This window comes from Hyperolius riggenbachi, chromosome 1 (genome assembly GCF_040937935.1).
Source record: "Hyperolius riggenbachi isolate aHypRig1 chromosome 1, aHypRig1.pri, whole genome shotgun sequence".
NCBI lineage: Eukaryota > Metazoa > Chordata > Amphibia > Anura > Hyperoliidae > Hyperolius > Hyperolius riggenbachi.
In genome coordinates, this window is record NC_090646.1 from 105209785 (window position 1) to 105229554 (window position 19770).

Genomic DNA, 19770 nt, shown 5'->3' on the forward strand with positions numbered 1-19770 from the left:
CCCCGTCCGTGTGTCAGTCCCCCAGCTCAGTGCTTTTGCGTCCCTGCACATGCGCACAAGAAAAAAACACAGGAACATGGGACGCAGATACCCTTGCCTATTTTTAGGTAGGATGGCCTGGTCACTAGGTGGGTATAAACCTGTGGTTCTCAAGAGGTTGAGGACTAGACTTTTTTTTTTTTTTTTTTTCACTTCAGTATGATTGGTGCACAGTGATCATGGGGTCAGGAGCTAATGAAAATGTGTGGAACTCAGCTGTCTTTAGACAAGCGCGGCGTACTTTTAACCGTTGGTGGTCCCAAAGCGATTAAGCTCCAGCCACTGTTGCAAAGGAAGGTTCCACAAGTTCCATTGAAGTTAATCACAGAAGCTCACCTGCCTTGGAGGTGGGTGAAGCATGTTTTAAACATTTTTAGAAGCCTCCAGTATAGGTGACATTTGGGCACTCTGCTTATTCAGCGACCAGAGGGCCTATTGAGATCTGTGCTAGGTGTTGGAATTTAAATATATTAACCAAGATCTTCATTGCCTTGACTTTTTCTGTGCTTTATCTTTGATCCCAGGAAACGTCTTCTCGCTGTATTACAAGAGATACTCCTCATGCAGAATATCCCCACATCGTTTATATCTCCTCTGGTGGATATCTTACTCCGCATCATCACGGACGATGACAGGCGAATAGTAGCTGTATGTCTTTTTTTTAAGATTTCAGATTGAAAAGTAGGACACATGTTTGTCTTGTAGCTGAAACTAAGTTTTTCATGAACTCTTCCCTAATAGGTAGCAGAAATGATTTCTGAACTCCGAGAGCCAATTGTGACTGTAGACAACCCACCAGATGCTGCAGAGTCAAGGAAGCTGCAAGTGAAGGTAAGATTTTATATTCTCTTCCCCCCTCCCCCCAAATACAAATCATTCTGCCATTGTTCTTGAACTTTTAAGGAGGCCACACATCAGGCGACTTGGTTGCTGATCGACCATCAAATTTTTATTATCGTATGAAAATCTGTGCCGCCAAGTGCATGCCCATTCGGCGCATTGCAACCAATATCGGGCAGAAATTTGTTGCATTAATTGGTCGGACTCGCTGCAAAATGTCTGGCCATCGTGGTTGGTCAGGTGTGTGGCGGTAACGACGAGAAATATCGGGATTAGCAATGAAGCTCCTGGCGTTGTTCACGTAAGGTATAAATGTGTATGAATGTGCATTTATATATTATCTGTCCTGTGGTGCTCTTCCAAATCCACCGCTGGCCATTACACATACCATACACGCTGCCGGCGTGTAACATCACATACATACCATGCCGGCCAGCATGTACAGGGAAGAGTGGCAGCTTTGAAGGTGGGCACCAAAGACTAACACAAAACGGGTAATGTATAAATGCACATACATACAGTGGGATGCGAAAGTTTGGGCAACCTTTGTTAATCGTCATGATTTTCCTATATAAATTGTTGGTTGTTCTGATAAAAAAAAAAAGTCAGTTAACTATATCATATAGGAGACGCACACAGTGATATTTGAGAAGTGGAATGAAGTTTATTGCATTCACAGAAAGTGCGCAATAATTGTTTAAATAAAATTAGGCAGATGCATAAATTTGGGCACTGTTGTCATTTTATTGATTTTAAAACCTTTAGAACTAATTTTTGGAACTCAAATTGGCTTGGTAAGCTCAGTGACCCCAGACCTACATACACAGGTGAATCCAATTATGAGAAAGAGTATTTAAAGGGGGTCAGTTGTAAGTTTCACTCCTCTTTTAACTTTCTCTGAAGAACAGCAACATGGGGGTCTCAACTCTCAAATGACCTGAAGACAAAGATTGTTCACCATGGTTTAGGGGAAGAATACAGAAAGCTGTCTCAGAGATCTGTTGTCTGTTTCCACAGTTAGGAACATATTGAGGAAATGGAAGACCACATGCTCAGTTCAAGTTAAAGAGACTCTGTAACAAAGTTTTCAGCCTTAGTTCTTCTATCCTATAAGTTCCTATGCCTGTTCTAATCTGCTCTGGCTTACTGCAGTCTTTCCTAACTGCACTGTCTCTGTAATAAATCAATGTATCTTTCCTCTGTCCTGTTTGTCGGGCTAAAGCTTGATTGTGTGGAATGTGCAGGGCTGCTTGTGATTGGTAGAAGCGATACACACCCTCTGCAGGCCCCCTGCATTCTCACACACTATGCTTAGCTGAGCCTATTAGAAGCTGGTTAGTTTGTTTGTAAACACTGCCTAAAACTGTTAATTACAAGCCAGGATTGCAGCAAAGAGTGGCAGAAACAGCACAGAGGGGCACAGGAGAAAATAAGGAATAGAATGGTATGCTTTTTATTGTAAGAATATTAGAGTACAGATTCTCTTTAAGGCTCGAAATGGCAGACAAAGAAAAATCTCGGATAAACAGATGCAACAAATAGAGAGAACAGTCAGTCAACCCACAGACCAGCACCAAAGACCTACAACATCATCTTGCTGCAGATGGAGTCACTGTGCATCATTCAACCATTCGGCGCACTTTACACAAGGAGATGCTGTATGCAGAGGAAGCCTTTTCTCTGCCCATAGCACAAACAGCGCCGCTTGAGGTATGCTAAAGCACATTTGGACAAGCCAGCTTCATTTTTGAATAAGCTGCTGTGGACTGATGAAACTAAAATTGAGTTATTTGGGCATAACAAGGGGAGTTATGCATGGAGGAAAAACACAGCATTTCAAGAAAAACACCTGCTACCTACAGTAAAATATGGTGGTGGTTCCATCATGCTATGGGCTGTGTGGCCAGTGCAAGGACTGGGAATCTTGTCAAAGTTGAGGGACACATGGATTCCACTCAGTATCAGCAGATTCTGGAAACCAATGTCCAGGAATCTGTGACACAGCATAAGCTGCGCCAGGGCTGGATCTTTCAACAAGACAACGACCATAAACACTGCTCAAAACCCACTAAGGCATTCATGCAGAGGAACAAGTACAACATTCTGGAATAGCCATCTCAGTCCCCAGACCTAAATAAAATTGAAAATCTGTGGTGTGAGTTAAAGAGAGCTATTCATGCTCGGAAGCAATCAAACCTGAATGAACTAGAGATGTTTTGTGGTCCAAAATACCATCAAGCAGAATCCAGACTCTCATTGGAACCTACAGGAAGTGTTTAGAGGCTGTAATTTCTACAAAAGAAGAATCTACTCATTTCTTTTTTGTGGTGCCCAAATTTATACACCTGCCTAATTTTGTTTTAACAACTATTGCACATTTCCTGTAAATCTAATAAACTTAATTTCACTTCTCAAATATCACTGTGTGTGTCTCCTATATGATATATTTAACTGACATGTTTTATTAACACATCCAACGATTTATAGGAAAATCATGACGATTAACAAGTTTGCCCAAACTTTCGCACCCCACTGTATACATTAGGGGATATGTGGCGGGCTCAGCCAATTCCCAAGAGGTTTCATGCTGAAATTCATTGGGAATTGTCCTGCGGTGTATGGACAGCCGATAAATCTTTCTAATCAGATTTGATCAGCACGTGATTTGGCTCTTGGTTGAATCTACCCATCATCTCTAGATATGTGACTACCTTAACTTATATGCATGGTGCTTGAGTAAAGTGTCATTGTAATCCTTACAGATTGCCAATGTGAAAGTGCAGCTTAATGAGTGCAAGCAAGCCTTAGATGACGCGGTAAACGCTCAAGACTTCGCTAAGGCCTCCGAATTGAAAGATAAAGTTTCAGAGTTGGAAAAACTCAAAGCAGATCTGATTAAAGAAACGGAAGAGCCAGAACTGAAAGAAGTTCGCATAGAAAAGGTTTGGCTCTGTTCCTTGGGATATTCATCTGGTAATGTTGATCTTACAGTAAGCCTTCATACTAGTGTCACTTTTGTACCCATGTCTTTTGTAGAATGACCCTGAAACACTCCTCAAGTGCCTGATAATGTGCAACGAACTCCTAAAGCACATTTCACTTTCTAAAGGACTGGCAGGAACACTGAATGAGATAATTGAATCACTGGTAAGTGCCTAGAAGGGACAAAGTGACTCTGAAAATATCACTCATGCAGTCATACCAAAGTAATAAGTCTGTGACCAGAAATCTCCAAATAAGGCGTCGCTTGAAATAAAATGACCCAATATCTTAATGCGCTTAGCTACTATGATATAAAATGAAATGCTTTAGTAGGTTGGTATATGGCGAAGAGCTACAGCTGACTTAAAGTGGATCCGAGGGGAAGATTTGCACCTTTTAATAAATGTGACCTATACATACATGTTCTAGGGCAATCTCCCCCTCGAAAATGTAATATGTTAATTGTTTTTTTTTTTCATTTTTTACATTTTAAAACTTTAATCCACGCCCCCTTCACCCCAGCGCCTTAGCATTCTTCTGAGTCTCATGCCGGTGTAGTTATGGGAACTCAGTCGGAGGAGGAGTGGGCGTTCCCAGTCAAGAACAGCTGAACTCACGCGATGCTTGAGTTCAGTACCTCTCTCCTGACAAGTGGAGTGCTGATTTTGAATCCAGGGTGCAGAGAATCGGCAGGGAATGGGGACGAACACTGGAGGACATCAGAGGGTCGTGCAAGAAGAGAGAAGAAGCGGGCAGCGGCGGAGGAGAAGCCATCAGCGGTGCAGAAGATGTGGGCAGCCGGTGGAGGAGAAGCCATCAGTGGCGCAGAAGAATTGGACAGCAGCGGAGAAGCCACCACAGGCAGAGGAGAAGCGGGCATCGGAGGAGAAGCCATCAGCGGTGCAGAAGAATCGGGCAGCAGCGGAGAAGCCATCAGCGGCGCAGAAGAATCGGGCAGCAGCAGAGAAGCCATCAGAGGCGGAGGAGAAGCCATAAGCGGCGCAGAAGAAGCGGGCAGTGGAGGAGAATCCATCAGTGTCGGAGGAGAAGCCATCAGCGGCAGAGTAGAAACACGGGCAGCGGAGGAGAAGTGGGGGATCGTAGACGGGAAGGATGCCGGTCACCATAACCTTGCTCAAGAAGCAGACCACAGCCTTCCCGTCTACTTAGTTCATGGTCTGCTCTGTACTGAGTAAACTGCATGGAAAGGAGGCAAGTGTGAAAAGTGGGGGTCAGCAGCTCTGAAATGTCTGATTTTTTTTGACATATGTGGGGACATTTCCCCGTGACGGACCACTGCTGTCAGTCAGGTCTGATTGTATTGCATACTCTGTGAGAACATTCACACTGAGCATGCACGGGATTTCGGAGGCAAGGAGAGGGGAGTGGAGTTTACACAGGCGGAGATGCACAGCTGTGTAATGATATCAAGCCCAACATGGCAGCTCTCGTATCACAGGAATAAATAATTATTTGCTGTTGAAGCGGTTTACAGCTAGATTTACTGCGTAAACTATCTAAACTTCAGATACGTTTTATAAAGACAAGTTACGTGTTATAGTTAGTTTTTCACTTCGGATCCGCTTTTAAGTATTTGTAGTGCCACACAAAAACCTTTTAGACCAGGAAAGGTTGGGAATCCTGACTGCTTTTATTGTGGTCTATGACTTATTTTTTTTTTTATTTTTTTTTATTGTCCATACAGTGGGGTATTGATGAAACAGAGAGGTATGTACAGAGATAGGCACCTAATGACGTTTTCTTTACTGAAGAAAACCTGCAGAGATTAAAAAAAAAAAAAAATACACCACCATCAGGTAATGCAGCAAACTTAGGACAGAGAGGAACACGGAGTAAATACAGGAAATAACCATGCCATAGAGATCATTGCAGCACTTTACATTTAACAGTGACATCTTGTGGTTGCTTTACTATATTGCAGTTGAGGTCATTCTGTTGATACTGCCAACAGGTATAAGGGCAGAGCTGTGTCCCAATGCGCAAGCATCCTGATGCAGCTTTAAACTTCTAGAAGAGTATATTTTGGGAATGTTTGTTGCAAATTCATGTTATTGTTTAGTTGTGCTTTTTTTTTTTTTTTTTTTTCTTTTTTTTTTTTTTTTTTATGGGTGGGATAGATACAGGCACTAGGCACTCGCATGATCATGCATCTTATACCCTGTTTGCATGTGTAACTTTGTGCTATGCTGATAAAACAACCGTGTGCTACCTCTGTCTGTCGTCCCATGTTTACATTTTATGTATCCCTTTTTGTTGTCCAGCGCTGCGTAATATGTTGGTGCTTTATAGAAAAAGACGAGACAAACAACATTTAAATCGCGCTTTTCTCCTGGCGGACTCAAAGCGCCAGAGCTGCAGCCACTAGGACGCGCTCTATAGGCGGGAGCAGTGTTGGTGAGACTTGCCTAAGGTCTCCTACTGAATAGGTGCTGGCTTACTGAACAGGCAGAGCCGAGATTCAAACACCGGTCTCCTGTGTACAATATCCAGCCAATAGCTGGATAGTATACCGTACATACAATAAATAATAAAAAAAAAATACAATAAATAGTAGTTGGAAGGATTGTTAGCTTTAGAGGTAGATTAGTACTGAGGGGATGTTAGGATAGGTTTAGGGGATGGATAATGCTAATTGGTGGGAGGGAGGGAGGGAGGGGGGTAGCGGTTTCATAGGTTTGGAAATTTGTGGATGAATAACTGTGCTGCTTATTTGAGGGGAGCTAATTTTTGACTGGAAAGGAAATGGCTATACTTGTTCAGTGGTAGCATGGTGAACATGCAAAGAGGAGTGGGCCAATTTCCTTCCTGAGATGTGTGCAAACCAAAGGGTTTTGCCAAGTATTAAGTATCTTTTTATAGAGACTTATTTCACACATTTCAATGCACATCAAGCTCTGACTTTGTGTCACTGGGTTTTTGTGGTGTTCTCTCTTGTAGCAATAAACCTACCATTACAATTGTAGACTAGTCACCACTTGGTCAGAGGGCAAATGACAAAAATCAGAAGGAGGAGATCAAATCTCTTTCCCTCACTGTATCCCCACAGAGTACAGAAAGCAGGTCTCTGGATATTGTTACCTATGAAGGTTGCGATTCTCCATAGATGAATTTCCATATATTCAATTATCTGCTATCTCTCTCTCGCTCTCTGGTGAGAAATGTTGATCACTGTCAAAATCTAGTTAATTCCATGTCTGATAAAATGACCTTTCACCTCTGTCTATGCAGATACTTCCAGGAATAACCAATGTGCATCCGTCTGTAAGAAACATGGCCGTCCTGTGCATTGGCTGCTGTGCCCTGCAGAGCAAGGACTTTGCACACCAACACTTGACGCTGCTTTTACAAGTAAGCAATATAAGCCTGGGAAATGTTGTTTTCATAATCTAACAATGAAATGAACTTTTATGTGCCAACTGTATAGTTTTATTTTGTGGAGTAGAAATAGAATGCCACAATGTATAAACCTAATACACAGTGCACCTAACAAGAGGCAACAAAAGCACATTTGGTAAGAGTTTACATTGGCTTCATTGACTGTAAACCCTGAGCCAGGCTCGGGGTGAGAAAAACATGCTGGAAGCCGTAATCTTGGGCATGGCTCAGGGTTAGCTACCGGGAGGTATAGGGAAGCGGCATGCGTGCGAGGACGGTTGTAACTCTCCTGCCATGGATCTGTACACTGTGTTATTGTAATTGAGAGTGCACCTTTTTTGGAATAATGATAAAAGACCAAAAAACCTTCAAGTCCTTTTGGGTGTGGTCCACTTCACACCAAGACAACTCTGTATTCATAGAAAGGACTTTAAATAAACAAGTCTTGCAAGGTCTTGTAGTACAAAAATATCAAAATCTTTGACACAAATACACAATAATCCTTAAAAAAAGGGGGTCTCTGTAGGGAGCTCCTTATTTGCATAAATCATCCAAAGTAGATTTTTTGAACAATCAACAGTAGTAAGGCCTTAGTGCATTCAGCAAGAAATATTTGGCAACGACACACTCGTTTCGGGCATACAATGCCCTTCATCAGGCCAATGTAAAAGCACTTTCTGGAAGTCCTGTTGGCACTACATGGTTAGGAGCAAGTAGCAAAACAGAAACGACGTCTGGCCAAGCAAACGTATACCACACAATCCTTATGGCAGGTATCTAAATAACCGGGCAGCTAGCACAGGAGTGCATCATCCCGCCTGGAAGGTTAATAAAGCACACTTCTGGTGTAAAATAAAAATAACTAAGAGGTATGTTAATAGTGTAAAGTTATTACGCCCCGGCACACTGTGCTACTAATCAGACTATCCGGAGCCCTGGTTACAGCACGTAGCTCTGCCCCCTTGCAACACAAAAGAGAGAGAGCGAGGTCTCCGCCTTTGTCTTCAGCTCTGCAGCTTGGAAAGTACTGATGCTTTATTTTCCGCAGGGGGTGGAGCTACATTATGCAACCTAGCTCAAACAGTGCTCTAGAGAGTCTTATTAGTAACACAGCATTAGCATACACACAGTGATCTATTTCAAACAATTTTTTTTATGGCCCACATGTAAAGAAAATTCATAATTCAGTATCTCAGAAATGTATAGAATATTGTGGAAAAAGTCCTGAAAAGGTCATTGCTAAAGATGCTGGCTGTTTGAGGTTTACACAGTCAGTGATATAATTTGGGGGAGCCATTTCATATGCTGGTGTTGGTCCACTGGTATATCATATGCAGTTAGCACAACATCCTATTTTTAGGGCTTCCCTGTACTGACAAGGACATGGCACCTGCTCACACTGCTGAAAGCACCGATACCTGGTTTTTTTTCATTATACGTTTTTTATTGAAGAATAAATGAAATGTATAACAACATCATAAGGTGATATGCATATTGTCACTTACACATAACAAATAACAGAATCTGCATTAACATGAAACTGGAAATATTGATTGATCTAAGAGATATAGCAAACATCACTAACCTTACATGACCCTGAGGGTGGCTAGGGAGTGCTATTGATATTACACTTAACTGACGGCTACAGTGGGCTAGAGCGAGCCCCCGTCAGCAATGACAATAGTGTTTTTCCTCGATGAGGTAAGCGATTGATCCGTGGGAATAACCTATTTGTGGTGACTTATACGCTTATGGCGCATTGTAGTATTACCATCACATACCTAAGGCAGTTGCAGGTGTAGGGGTGTACGATGCTGCTCTTGATGATAAGACTAATCACCTGAAGGCTTAAGGGAGCAAGAAACAAAGAACAGAAAAGAAAGAAAAATAAAATAAAAACAAACCTGAAGGCAAACACTTCCTAATCTAGAATTATAGTCTCAGAATTAGCTTGTCCTGGGTAATGTACTTCAAGGCTTTTTGTTATAGTAACGGGAGGAGAGTTGTTTATATATGCAACCATGTTACTGGGAAATAGAACTCACTCCGTGGTTGGCCTATCCTAGCTCTTATTTTATTTTCCATAAGAATGTTCTTATGGGTAATCGCAATAATTTGAGATATGAGAAAGTGGTCTTGGGACTTCCAGTTTGAGAAAATTAAATGGTGAGCCGCGAAGATAATATGACAGACAACGGGTTTAAATTTGGGGGGTAGAGTCTCCACGCCTACAAGGAGTAGGGCTAGTTGGGGGGTTAGGGTAAAATTACACATCATGGTCCTCTGGATTAGCTTCTCAATGCGTGTCCATAAGTCAGAGATGATAGGACAGTTCCACAACATATGTACATACGTTCCAATTTCTTTTTGGCACTTCCAACATAGAGGGGACATCTCCGCAGAGAAAGAGGCAATGCGTCTAGGAGTCATGTACCATCTATATAAGATTTTGCGGGATGTTTCCCAATGAGAATTGCACTTTGAAATTTTAACAATTGATTTATTTGCCGTTGCTAGATGCTTGCTGCTAATTTTACATTGAAGATCATAGGACCATATATTTGCGTAACGTAGTAGGGGAGAGATCGAATAGGATTGTAGAGCCTCATACCATACAGAGATGCCGCCCCTATAATGACCTTTGAAATTCAACATTGTTAATATTTCGGGAAGTATGTTAGGGGGGAGTAATTTATTGGATGAGATCAGGTGATGGACTCTATGAAATGTGAACAGCTGAGATTGGTGTAGGTCGAATTGCTGAACTAGAGTTTGGAACGATTTGAGACTGTTATTGGAGAATAGATCGGATAAATAAATAATCCCCGACCTAGACCATGTCGACATATTTAAGTTGGGGGAAAAATGTTCGAGGACTGCTATATTAGTTGGGAGGGGGATTGTTTTGATGTGGGAGGGGGGAGGATGTTTAATAAAGCTTTCCCATGATTTCAAGGCTGATTGAATAGATAGGAATGGTGATGTTGGGAGTTTAGCCCCTACAAGAATACTAGATAACAGAGTTCTGAGATTACATCCTAGTAAATTCTTTTCCAGTATAACCCAAGGCTTAGGAGAAGCAGGGTCCCACCATTGCCGGACCATGTCCAAGTTTGCGGCTCTGTAATAAAGTTCACAATTAGGGAGGCCCATTCCCCCTTGAGATCTGTGTAGCGTCATTATATGGTATGGAGTACGTACTTTCTTTCCACTCCATATAAAGTTGTTAATGCATTTCTTAATATCGTTAAACCAGGATTTGTTTATAGGTATATGTAATGTGCGAAATAGATATAAGATTTTAGGTAGCAGGAAAAGTTTGAAAGCAGCTATGCGCCCTGACCAGGATAGCCAAAACTTGGACATGGACAAGCATTCCTTTTTTAGTTCTGCAAGTAGGGGAACATAGTTGTGTTTGAATAGTTCTGAGGCGGCTCTGGAAAGATTAATACCTAGGTATGATACTGCCCCCTCTGCCCAGGCAAATCTGTATTTTTGTTTTAAAAGCTGACTGGTGTGTGGGGGGAGGTTTAGGTTTAATATTAGGGATTTGCTCTGGTTTAATTTATAGAGAGAGGCTTCGGAAAATGTTTGTAGTTCTTGCATAACTTGAGGTAGAGAAACCGTGGGATTAGTTAATATCAATGCAACATCATCGGCGAATAAGCTGATGGTATGTGTTGAGTTGTCGATGTTTATTCCGGAGATTAATTTATTAGAGCGTATTTTTTGGGCTATGGTTTCCATAATTAAAACAAAAATTATGGGGGACAGCGGGCATCCCTGTCTAGTTCCGTTTGTTATTTTAAATGTTTTGGAGATAAAACCTGCAGCATTAACCCGGGCAGAAGGGGCAGTATATAATGCCATGATGGCGGATAAGATTGTGCCAGATAAGCCAAATTTGATTAAGGTTGCGCGTAAAAATTGCCAGTGGACCCTGTCGAATGCCTTCTCCGCATCCAAAGTTAGGAGCAGAGAAGGCACCCGACATAGCTCCACATGTCTCAGAACATCAATCATACGTCTCGTGGCGTCTGATGCCTGCCTGTTTTTTGTAAAACCCACTTGGTCTTGAGACAATAGGTGGGGGGTAATTTCCATTAATCTTTTGGCTAATAGTTTAGCGTATAGTTTAGTATCAGAATTTAATAAGGATATTGGTCTGTAGTTGGTGGTGGCGGTTGGGTCTTTTCCTGGCTTGGGCAGTACTGTGATTATTGCCTCTAAAAACTCCGCTGGGATGTTTCCTGAGGAGGCAAATTTATTGAATACCTCTGACAGTAGTGCTGCAATGCTATCTGAAAAGGATATTAGAAATTCATTAGAAAACCCGTCTGGGCCTGGGGCTTTGTTTCTTTTGAGAGTTTTTATCGTAGTTATGACTTCTGCTTCTGTGAAGGGGGCGTTAAGTTTATCTAATTGTGGTGGGGATAAACTCGGAAGGTTAATTTCAGATAAGAAGGCATCTATTTTTTCAGAGTTGGGTTGGGGGGTCTGGGAGTCCGTATGTAAGTTGTATAAGCCGGCGTAGTAGTCGCAGAATAGGTCTGCTATTTGTTTGGGGTTCGAGACCGGCTCTTTAGTAAGAGGGTGGCATAACGAATGAATTTTGGATTTACTCTGTTTATACTTCAGTAGGTTAGCTAGATGCTTACCCGCTTTATTAGATTGGGAGTAGAAAGTTAGCCTCGCCTTCTGAAGCATATGTTCATAATTAGATTGAAGGTGTTTAGCAAGATTTTGTCTAATGGAGAAAAGCTCTCTTTCCAGAGTTATGGTGGGAGATTGTTTGTGGAGTTTCTCTGTGTTTTGTAGTTGGGAGAGCAACAGATTATATTGCTGTTGTCTCACCTTTTTAATGTAGGAGCCTTGGCGTATTAGTATACCTCGGGTGAATGCTTTAAGGGCTGACTATACAGATTCGATACCTACCTCAGGAGAGAGATTTAGCTGAATAAATTCTTGAATGTCATTTGAGAGTTTTGTTCTAAATGGGGCATCGGACAGAAGAGAACCATTTAGTCTCCATAAAAATGGTTTAGACCCCGATAGCTTGTCATCTAACACTATGTGGGTTGGAGCGTGGTCTGACCACAGTTTAGAGCCGATAGAGGTGTCCATTACTTTCTGCAAGATGATTTTATCTGCTAAGAAGAAATCAATTCTTGAGTATGTTTTGTGTACCCCAGAGAAAAACGTATAGTCACGGTCTGTGGGATGTTGTATCCTCCATGGATCATATAAATTAAACCAGGACATTTGTTTGTCAATAAAGGTAGTTCTGTGGGGAGACTTTGAAGAGGAGTCTAGTGAAGATAAACATGCATTAAAGTCACCTCCTAAGAGGAGATGGCCTATCTGGATTTGTTTAACTTTTGCACAAAGTTTTTGGATAAACGGGCGTTGCCCTGAGTTTGGGCCATATACGGCTACCAGGGTCAGGGGTTCTTCATTTATTCTACCAATAAAGATAATAAATCTACCATTGGGGTCTAAATCCACAAGAGAGGTTTCTACTTTAAGATCCCTGTGGAAGGCCATCAGGACGCCTCTTTTCTTTTTTGAGAAGGTGCTGTGAAATATCAGGGGAAATAAGGGATTAGCGCATAGATGCGTATCTCTTTCTAGAAGATGAGTTTCCTGGGCAAAAATTATTTGGGAGTCCTGCGTCTTGACCTCCTTCCACAGTAGATGTCTTTTGTAGGGAGAATTTAATCCCCTAACATTTAAAGAGGAGATTTTTATAGGCATGGTGCAATACTAAAATCGATATACAGTAACATATACATCTTGATAGATACATATTCGTAACTGGCTAGGACAGGACCAGCCCAAGTGGTCATGGTAAGGTTGCCTAAATCTGATGGAGAAGTACAAATAATCCGAATAACATTAGTAACTATTAACCTTAATAAGCATAATCGATAAACACTGAGACTGAACACATAAAAAGAACATGAAGAGTGAGACATAGTTCAGTAATCTCACTGTATAGCAGGGCACAAGAACCTGTGTGAGTCACAGAAAATGGCCTCGCTGGAGCAGGGATGAAGAGATCATATCTGCGCGTGGCCCTTCAACGATTGTTTTGTTGACGCCATGCAGGAGACAGCTTAGATGCAGAGCCTGCTGGCCGTGGAGGAACAGGGTTATCAGGTATTTGTATCTGTAGCTGTTTGAGAAGCTTCAAGCCGTTTTCTGGGTTAGAGATCACATATTGTTTACTAAGAAAAGTGAAGATCAATTTAGTGGGAAAACCCCACTTATATGGGACTTGTGCAGCCCGGAGTGCTCTGGTGTGTGGTTGCAATTCACGCCTCTGGCTTAACGTGGGGGCAGACAAGTCAGAGTAAAGTTGAATATGAGAGTAAGGGTCCGGCAGCGAGCCTGATTTCCGTATATATGTCATTAGATCGTCCTTGATGTTGTAAAAGAGAAACCTTGCTAGGACATCCCTTGGTACCGAGTCAGGAAGGTGGGATGGTTTGGGGATGCGGTGGGCCCGATCTATTGTAAGTTCTAAGTCCGCAGAGTTAGGCAGGACCACTTTTGCTATCGATTGTAAGTATTTTTTAAGATCTGCTGTAGGTATCTGTTCTGATATTCCCCTGAATTTAAGGTTGTTGCGACGACTTCTGTCCTCCAAATCAGCCGCTTTTAATTTCAACCATGAAATGTCCTCTGATTGGGCCTGAGAAGTATCTACCATAACATTATGCTCTCTAGTGAGCTCACTGAGTTTATCTTCTGCATAGCTTACCCTGTCTCCGATAGATGCTATTTCTGTACGTAATTCCGCATTGATGGAGGCAAAGTCAGCCATAAGGGATGATCGGAATGAGATCAGGATCTCTTTTATAAAAAATTGTGTAGCAGTAGTTTCTGAGGCTGGGAAGGCCTCAAATGCTGGTAGGGTACCCCCCTGGTTATGCGGTGGCTGGTCCCCTTGCCTTACCGCTTCGGAGGAGTCTCGTCTTGGTCTCGACTTGGCTGGGCTGTCCGACGGGGAGAGTTGTTGGAGCTGCGTGTTATCCTCCTCTGTGTCTTCTGCGTGACCCGTATCCGTGCTGCTGACTCGCGGAGGGATGGGCTGGGCGGCCGCACCGGCGCCATCTTGGGCCTGTTTGTTGTCTTTGGGAGAGCGGGCGGAGAAGAAATCCGTGACCTTTCTTGGTTGCGGAGAGCCTCTCTTCCTCCTCCTTGTAGTGTCCAGCTCCTGTGGCATCTCCTCCTCCATTGTCTTCGGAATTTCTGGACACTAGCGCTTGCTTTGGGCCGATACACTGCTCTTACAACGGGAGCTCAGCTAGGCTGCGTCTTTCCTCTCCAGCGCGCAAGCCACGCCCTTCCGATACCTGGTTTAATGACCACTGAGCTTGGTTTGCCAGCAAGCTCTCCTTACCTAAATCTCATAGAAAATCTATGGGGTTTTGTAATGAGGAAGATGAGACACCAGACCCAAAGCCTGCTCTATCAAAGCATTCTGGGCTTCCATAATGCCTCAGCGGTGCTACAGGCTGATTACCTCTATGCTATGCCGCATTGAAGCAGAAATTTATGCAGAAGGAGCCCCATCCAAATATTGATATAATGTGTACATGGATATACTTTTCAGTATGCCATTTCTGTATTAATCTTTTTTCTTTTGGGTTTCTCCAATTTTCTGAGATACTGAATTTTGGATTGCCGTTGCCTGTAGGCCATAATCCTCACCATGAAAAGAAATGAACACTTGAAATACATCACTCTGCGCTCTATGAATCAATATTATGAGTTTCACTTATTAAATTGCTGAAATAAACGTCTCAATGTTATCATTTACTGAGATGCGCTTGTATGCTCTTAAAGCAGGCCTGAACGCAGAATTTCCTCTCTGCTTTAAAAACATTTATTTCTTACAGCTGATACAAATCCTACAATGAATCTGCGGTGTCTGTTTCCTGCTTTCGTGGGTTAATATCCTGTGTTTACTAATTTAGCTCTCTGCTGTGGCAGCAACTTGTGCTTAGTCACCGATGAGGGGGGAATTAGAGAGGTTAAACTCTACATACAGGGTGCATTTCTCTGTTTTCCGTATGACCTGTGCAAGAGTTCAGGTCCGATTTAACAGCTAAAACATTAAAAGTACCTGCCTAGTGTTACATAGAGCTAGAGCCATTGAGACATGGGCTCCACTAGACCTCTAGAGGGGTCCTGTAGCATCGGGCACCAAGGTTGGTGGTAGTAGATCTGAGGATGAGGCTCCCTTGGATCAGACTTGTTTTCCCAGCACATCCTACAGCTATGGACTGAGAGGTCAAGGCAAAAGGTGATTCCTCAGACCAGCCCTCGTCATTGCTGTATGCTGGCTTTAGTGTGCAATGAGTTTTCACAACACATTGCTGCATCAAATGTTGTGGCATACAGGTCCTGCGTTTTCTAATGCTTATACTGTACACCAACCCTTCCTGTTTGTTTTTATGCTATTAAAGTGAAGCTGAACTCTTGCACAGGACAGAGAAATGCACCCTGTATGTATTTAGAGCATGCTTTCTCAACCAGGGTTCCTTGAGTACTCTGCAGGGGTTCCTTAGCATTTTCCCCCATCGTGGGGTAAGTATGATAGAGTACATTATAATAGGGGATACTGTAAAAAGAAGCACTACATTGGGGGTTAGAATAATAATGAGCACATTAATATAAAGCACTAGAATAAGGGGACAGTATAATAAGGGGCACTGTAATAGAGGATTGTGAAATAAAAGTCCAGAACTACTTTTGACGTTTATGCCTCTTGCACAATAAATGAACAATAAGTTCCTTGAGATCCAAAAATTATTTGCAGGGTAGATCCAAGGTAAAAAGGTTGAGAGGCTGATTTAGAGCGTTTAGCCTGTCTAATTTCCCCTCATATGTGACTAATCACAAGTGTAATTTGATCTCAGCTGTCAGCTCAGGAATCTCAGCTTTCTCGGCAGAGCAGCTAATTTGTAAACACAGGATGTTAACCTTGTCTGCTTCCATAAAAGCAGGAAGTAGGCACACTGCAGATTGATTGCATTATCTGTATCAACTGTAGCAAAGGAATGTTTTTTTACTTTAAAGGTTATGCCGTTGCTTATCTTTTAGAGCAGAGAGGAAGTTTTGAGTTCAGGTCCAGTTTAAGTTTATTTCTAGCCAGATTGATATTTGTTTTAGCGCTAAGCAGTTTTACGCAATTATGATATAAAGTGTGAACTCTGTAAACACGGCAACAGAGGCAGTTCTGTACTATAGAAATCTTCCGCCTTTTTACGGCTTATTAAGTAAACTCTCTCTATAAAGTGTGATTACATTTTACAAATGGAAGTCTTAGATATTTATATAACTAGTAATTAAGAAAATGCCTGCGCCGTAATTTGAGTTGATTCAAATACATTTTGAAACACTCTACAGTCTGCAGTGTGAAATCATCTTCCAGGATCTCTGTGGAATTAATAAGACACCTGCTCTGCTCATATCAGAGTTCTGCATCTCAGCTGTGTTGCCAGACAGCTTGGGGGCTTGTGAAAAAACAGCTACCGTGTTTCCCTGAAAATAAGCCCTAGCTGTTATTTTTAGCATGCTCAAAATATAAGCCCCACCCCCAAAATAAGTCTTAGTGGCTGTTAAGGAGGATGAAGAGGCAGCCAGCAAGTAGCGACATAGCGGTGCAGTGCCAATCGGACCCCGGTCCTGTAATTCCAGTGCAAAGCAAGGTTTAACGGCTGTGTGCAGTCAACATTAAAGCGGAATATAACCCTGCATTTCAACTTTGCTCTAAAACATTATTTACAGCATATTATATGCAACCAGCATTTTTTTTTTTTTTACTAGACCAGCATTGGAAGGGTTACACAGAGCTTTAAAGTTCCTGGACAGAACTGCAGACGCATCCGAAGCTTACATATACATTTTGTTTACATAAATGTATCTTAAGTGTGGCATGTGACTCACTCTCTCTGACTGAGAAGGAGCTGGAGGACAGCCAAAGAGTGTGTAACATTTATCACTTGTTACATTCTATGTAGTTAAATGTATCTATCTGAACTTCTCCATATCTCTCCACGGAACTTTAAACCTCTGTGTTTAACCCTTCCAATGCTGGTCTAGTAAAAAAAAAATGCTGGTTGCATAGAATATGCTGTAAATAATGTTTTAGAGCAAAGTTGAAATGCAGGGTTATATTCCGTTTTAAATTCTCTGACACTTTGAAGCGTACCTGAAGTCAAAATTAAGTATACCTACAAACTTACCTTCGGATAACCCAGAGACATCTCCGATCTCCTTACACCCCTCCATTGCAGTGCTGGCTTCCTCTAAAACCTATTCCACAAATGTGGTGAATATGCTGCTCATGGCCACACCCCTGTCTGAGTACGAGTGTGGCAGTACTGAGTCAGTTAGGTTTGCACCTGCACAGTATGGCCCTGCACAGTATGGCCCTGCACAGTATGGCCGCACTTGTACCCTGATAGGAGCAAAGCCACAGTGGTAAGGAGTGTATCGCCCAACAGCGGAAAGGTCAAAGAAGATTGAGGAAGCCTCTGGACTCCAGAGGCTTCACTCTATTTAGATAGTCTGCCTTTTAAAACTTTTTCTTCCTACAGGTTTACTGTAACATCCTTAAAGCGGTCTAACACCCAGCATTACAACTTTGCTTTAAAAGATTGCTTACAGCTTAGAAACTATTATGCCAGATTTTTTTTAAAGCAGAAATTCACTGATTGGGTTAAACATGACATTTTAGTTTTGCATTTAGCTAGAAATCCGCATCAGTGCTCAGGTTTAGATACAAATGTATATTTGTTTGGAATGCAAATAGACCTCTGAAAAGCCTGTCTGGGAAGCCCTCTGTGCTCTCTGAGAGGTGTTTGTTTATTTACATTGTAAATAGATACATTTGTATCTAAACCTCAGCACAAGGAGGATTTCTAGCTAAATGCAACACTAAAATGTCATGTTTAATCCATTCAGTGACTTTCTGCTAAAAAAAATCAAAAAAAAAAAATCTGGCATAAGGGCTCTTTCACATCAGAGCTTGCGTTGGAGAACGCTCAAAGCATACGTTTTGTTGTATGCCTTTTACTGCGTTTTGATCTGCGTTGCACTGCAGTGAGTGTGCGTTTTTAATCCGTTTTCAATGCGTTACTGCACATAGAAAAACGCAGGTAATTTTTTTCTTTTATTTGTCAACTTTCTACATTGTTCCTCTGTTGCAATCTGGGACTGATTGCCTGCGTTAACGGATTAAAAACGCGCATAGTGTGCGTTTTACATTGACTAACATTGTAACGCATAAAGCTAGCGTTGGCCAAAAAACTGCACCTGGGTGCAGTGGAACGCAACGCACAAAAAGGCTGCGTTATATGTGAAAGCTAAAATGAAAGTCTATGGACTTTCATTTCACCTTGGGTAACGCAAACTTTATCCTTTGCGTTGAAACGCAGAAAATCTGCCCTAATGTGAAAGAGCCCTAAGCAATCTTTTAAAGAGAACCCGAGGTGTGTTTAAAGAATGTTATCTGCATACAGAGGCTGGATCTGACTATACAGCCCAGCCTCTGTTGCTATCCCAAACCCCCCCCCAAGGTCCCCCTGCACTCTGCAATCCCCCATAAATCACAGCCGTGCTGTGAGGCTGTGTTTACATCTGCAGTGTCAGTCTCGGCTGCTCCCCCGCCCCCTGCACAGCTCCGGTCCCTGCCCCATCCCTTCCCTCCAATCAGCAGGGAGGGAAGGGATGCAGGCAGGGACCGGAGTTCTGCAGGAGGCGGGGAGAGCAGCAGACTGACACTATAGAGATAAACACAGCCAGCTCTGACAAGCTGTTTGTCAGCAGCGTGGCTGTGATTTATGAGGGATTGCAGGGTGCAGGGGGACCTTAGGGGGGTTTGGGATAGCAACAGAGGCTGGGCTGTATAGGCAGATCCAGCCTCTGTATGCAGATAACATTCTTCAAACCCACCTCGGGTTCTCTTTAAAGCAAAGTTGAAATGCTGGGTACTAACCACTTTAATGACTAATAAACTTGTATAGATGTTACATTTGCTGTCTGAAATGTAATCTATAGAAATTCATATAGGGAGTTTTCTTTACTATCCATTCAAAAAAAGTTTTCTCTGTACTGCTCCACTCAGTTCCTTTACCAACAATAAATAAATGTAAAAAAAAACAAAAAACATAGAAAGCATGCATGACGGTGATGCCTGTCATGGTTCAGTCAATTGACTGGCTCTTTCTAACCCCAGTGCCCCTCACTCCCTGAGAGCCAACCTGTATCAAAACTTCCTCTACTGGCCCTACCAGCGTGGATATGCAGAGGGATGCATAAGGTCATAGTCGCAAGATCTCTGTAGCCTGACATTCTAGTAAATAAACTTATGAGATGAATTGTATGTTTAGTACGGATAATAAATAGAACATTAGAAGCAAAGAAGAGTCTCATATTTTGTTTCTTATATAGCTTTGTTTATAACATTGTATCATCACAGTTGCAGTTTAGAATTCACGC

The 19770-nt window shown here is 42.2% G+C and overlaps 1 protein-coding gene across 1 annotated transcript in view; it reads left to right on the forward strand.

Annotated features, from left to right (window-relative positions):
* NCAPG (non-SMC condensin I complex subunit G) overlaps positions 1-19770 on the forward strand; it is an 86277-nt gene that overhangs the window by 39890 nt on the left and 26617 nt on the right. The window contains exons 9-13 of the mRNA XM_068277881.1: positions 564-687; positions 781-870; positions 3642-3821; positions 3916-4026; positions 7111-7230. Of these exons, the coding sequence (XP_068133982.1) occupies positions 564-687; positions 781-870; positions 3642-3821; positions 3916-4026; positions 7111-7230 (625 nt within the window). The remainder of the gene's footprint in view (positions 1-563; positions 688-780; positions 871-3641; positions 3822-3915; positions 4027-7110; positions 7231-19770) is intronic.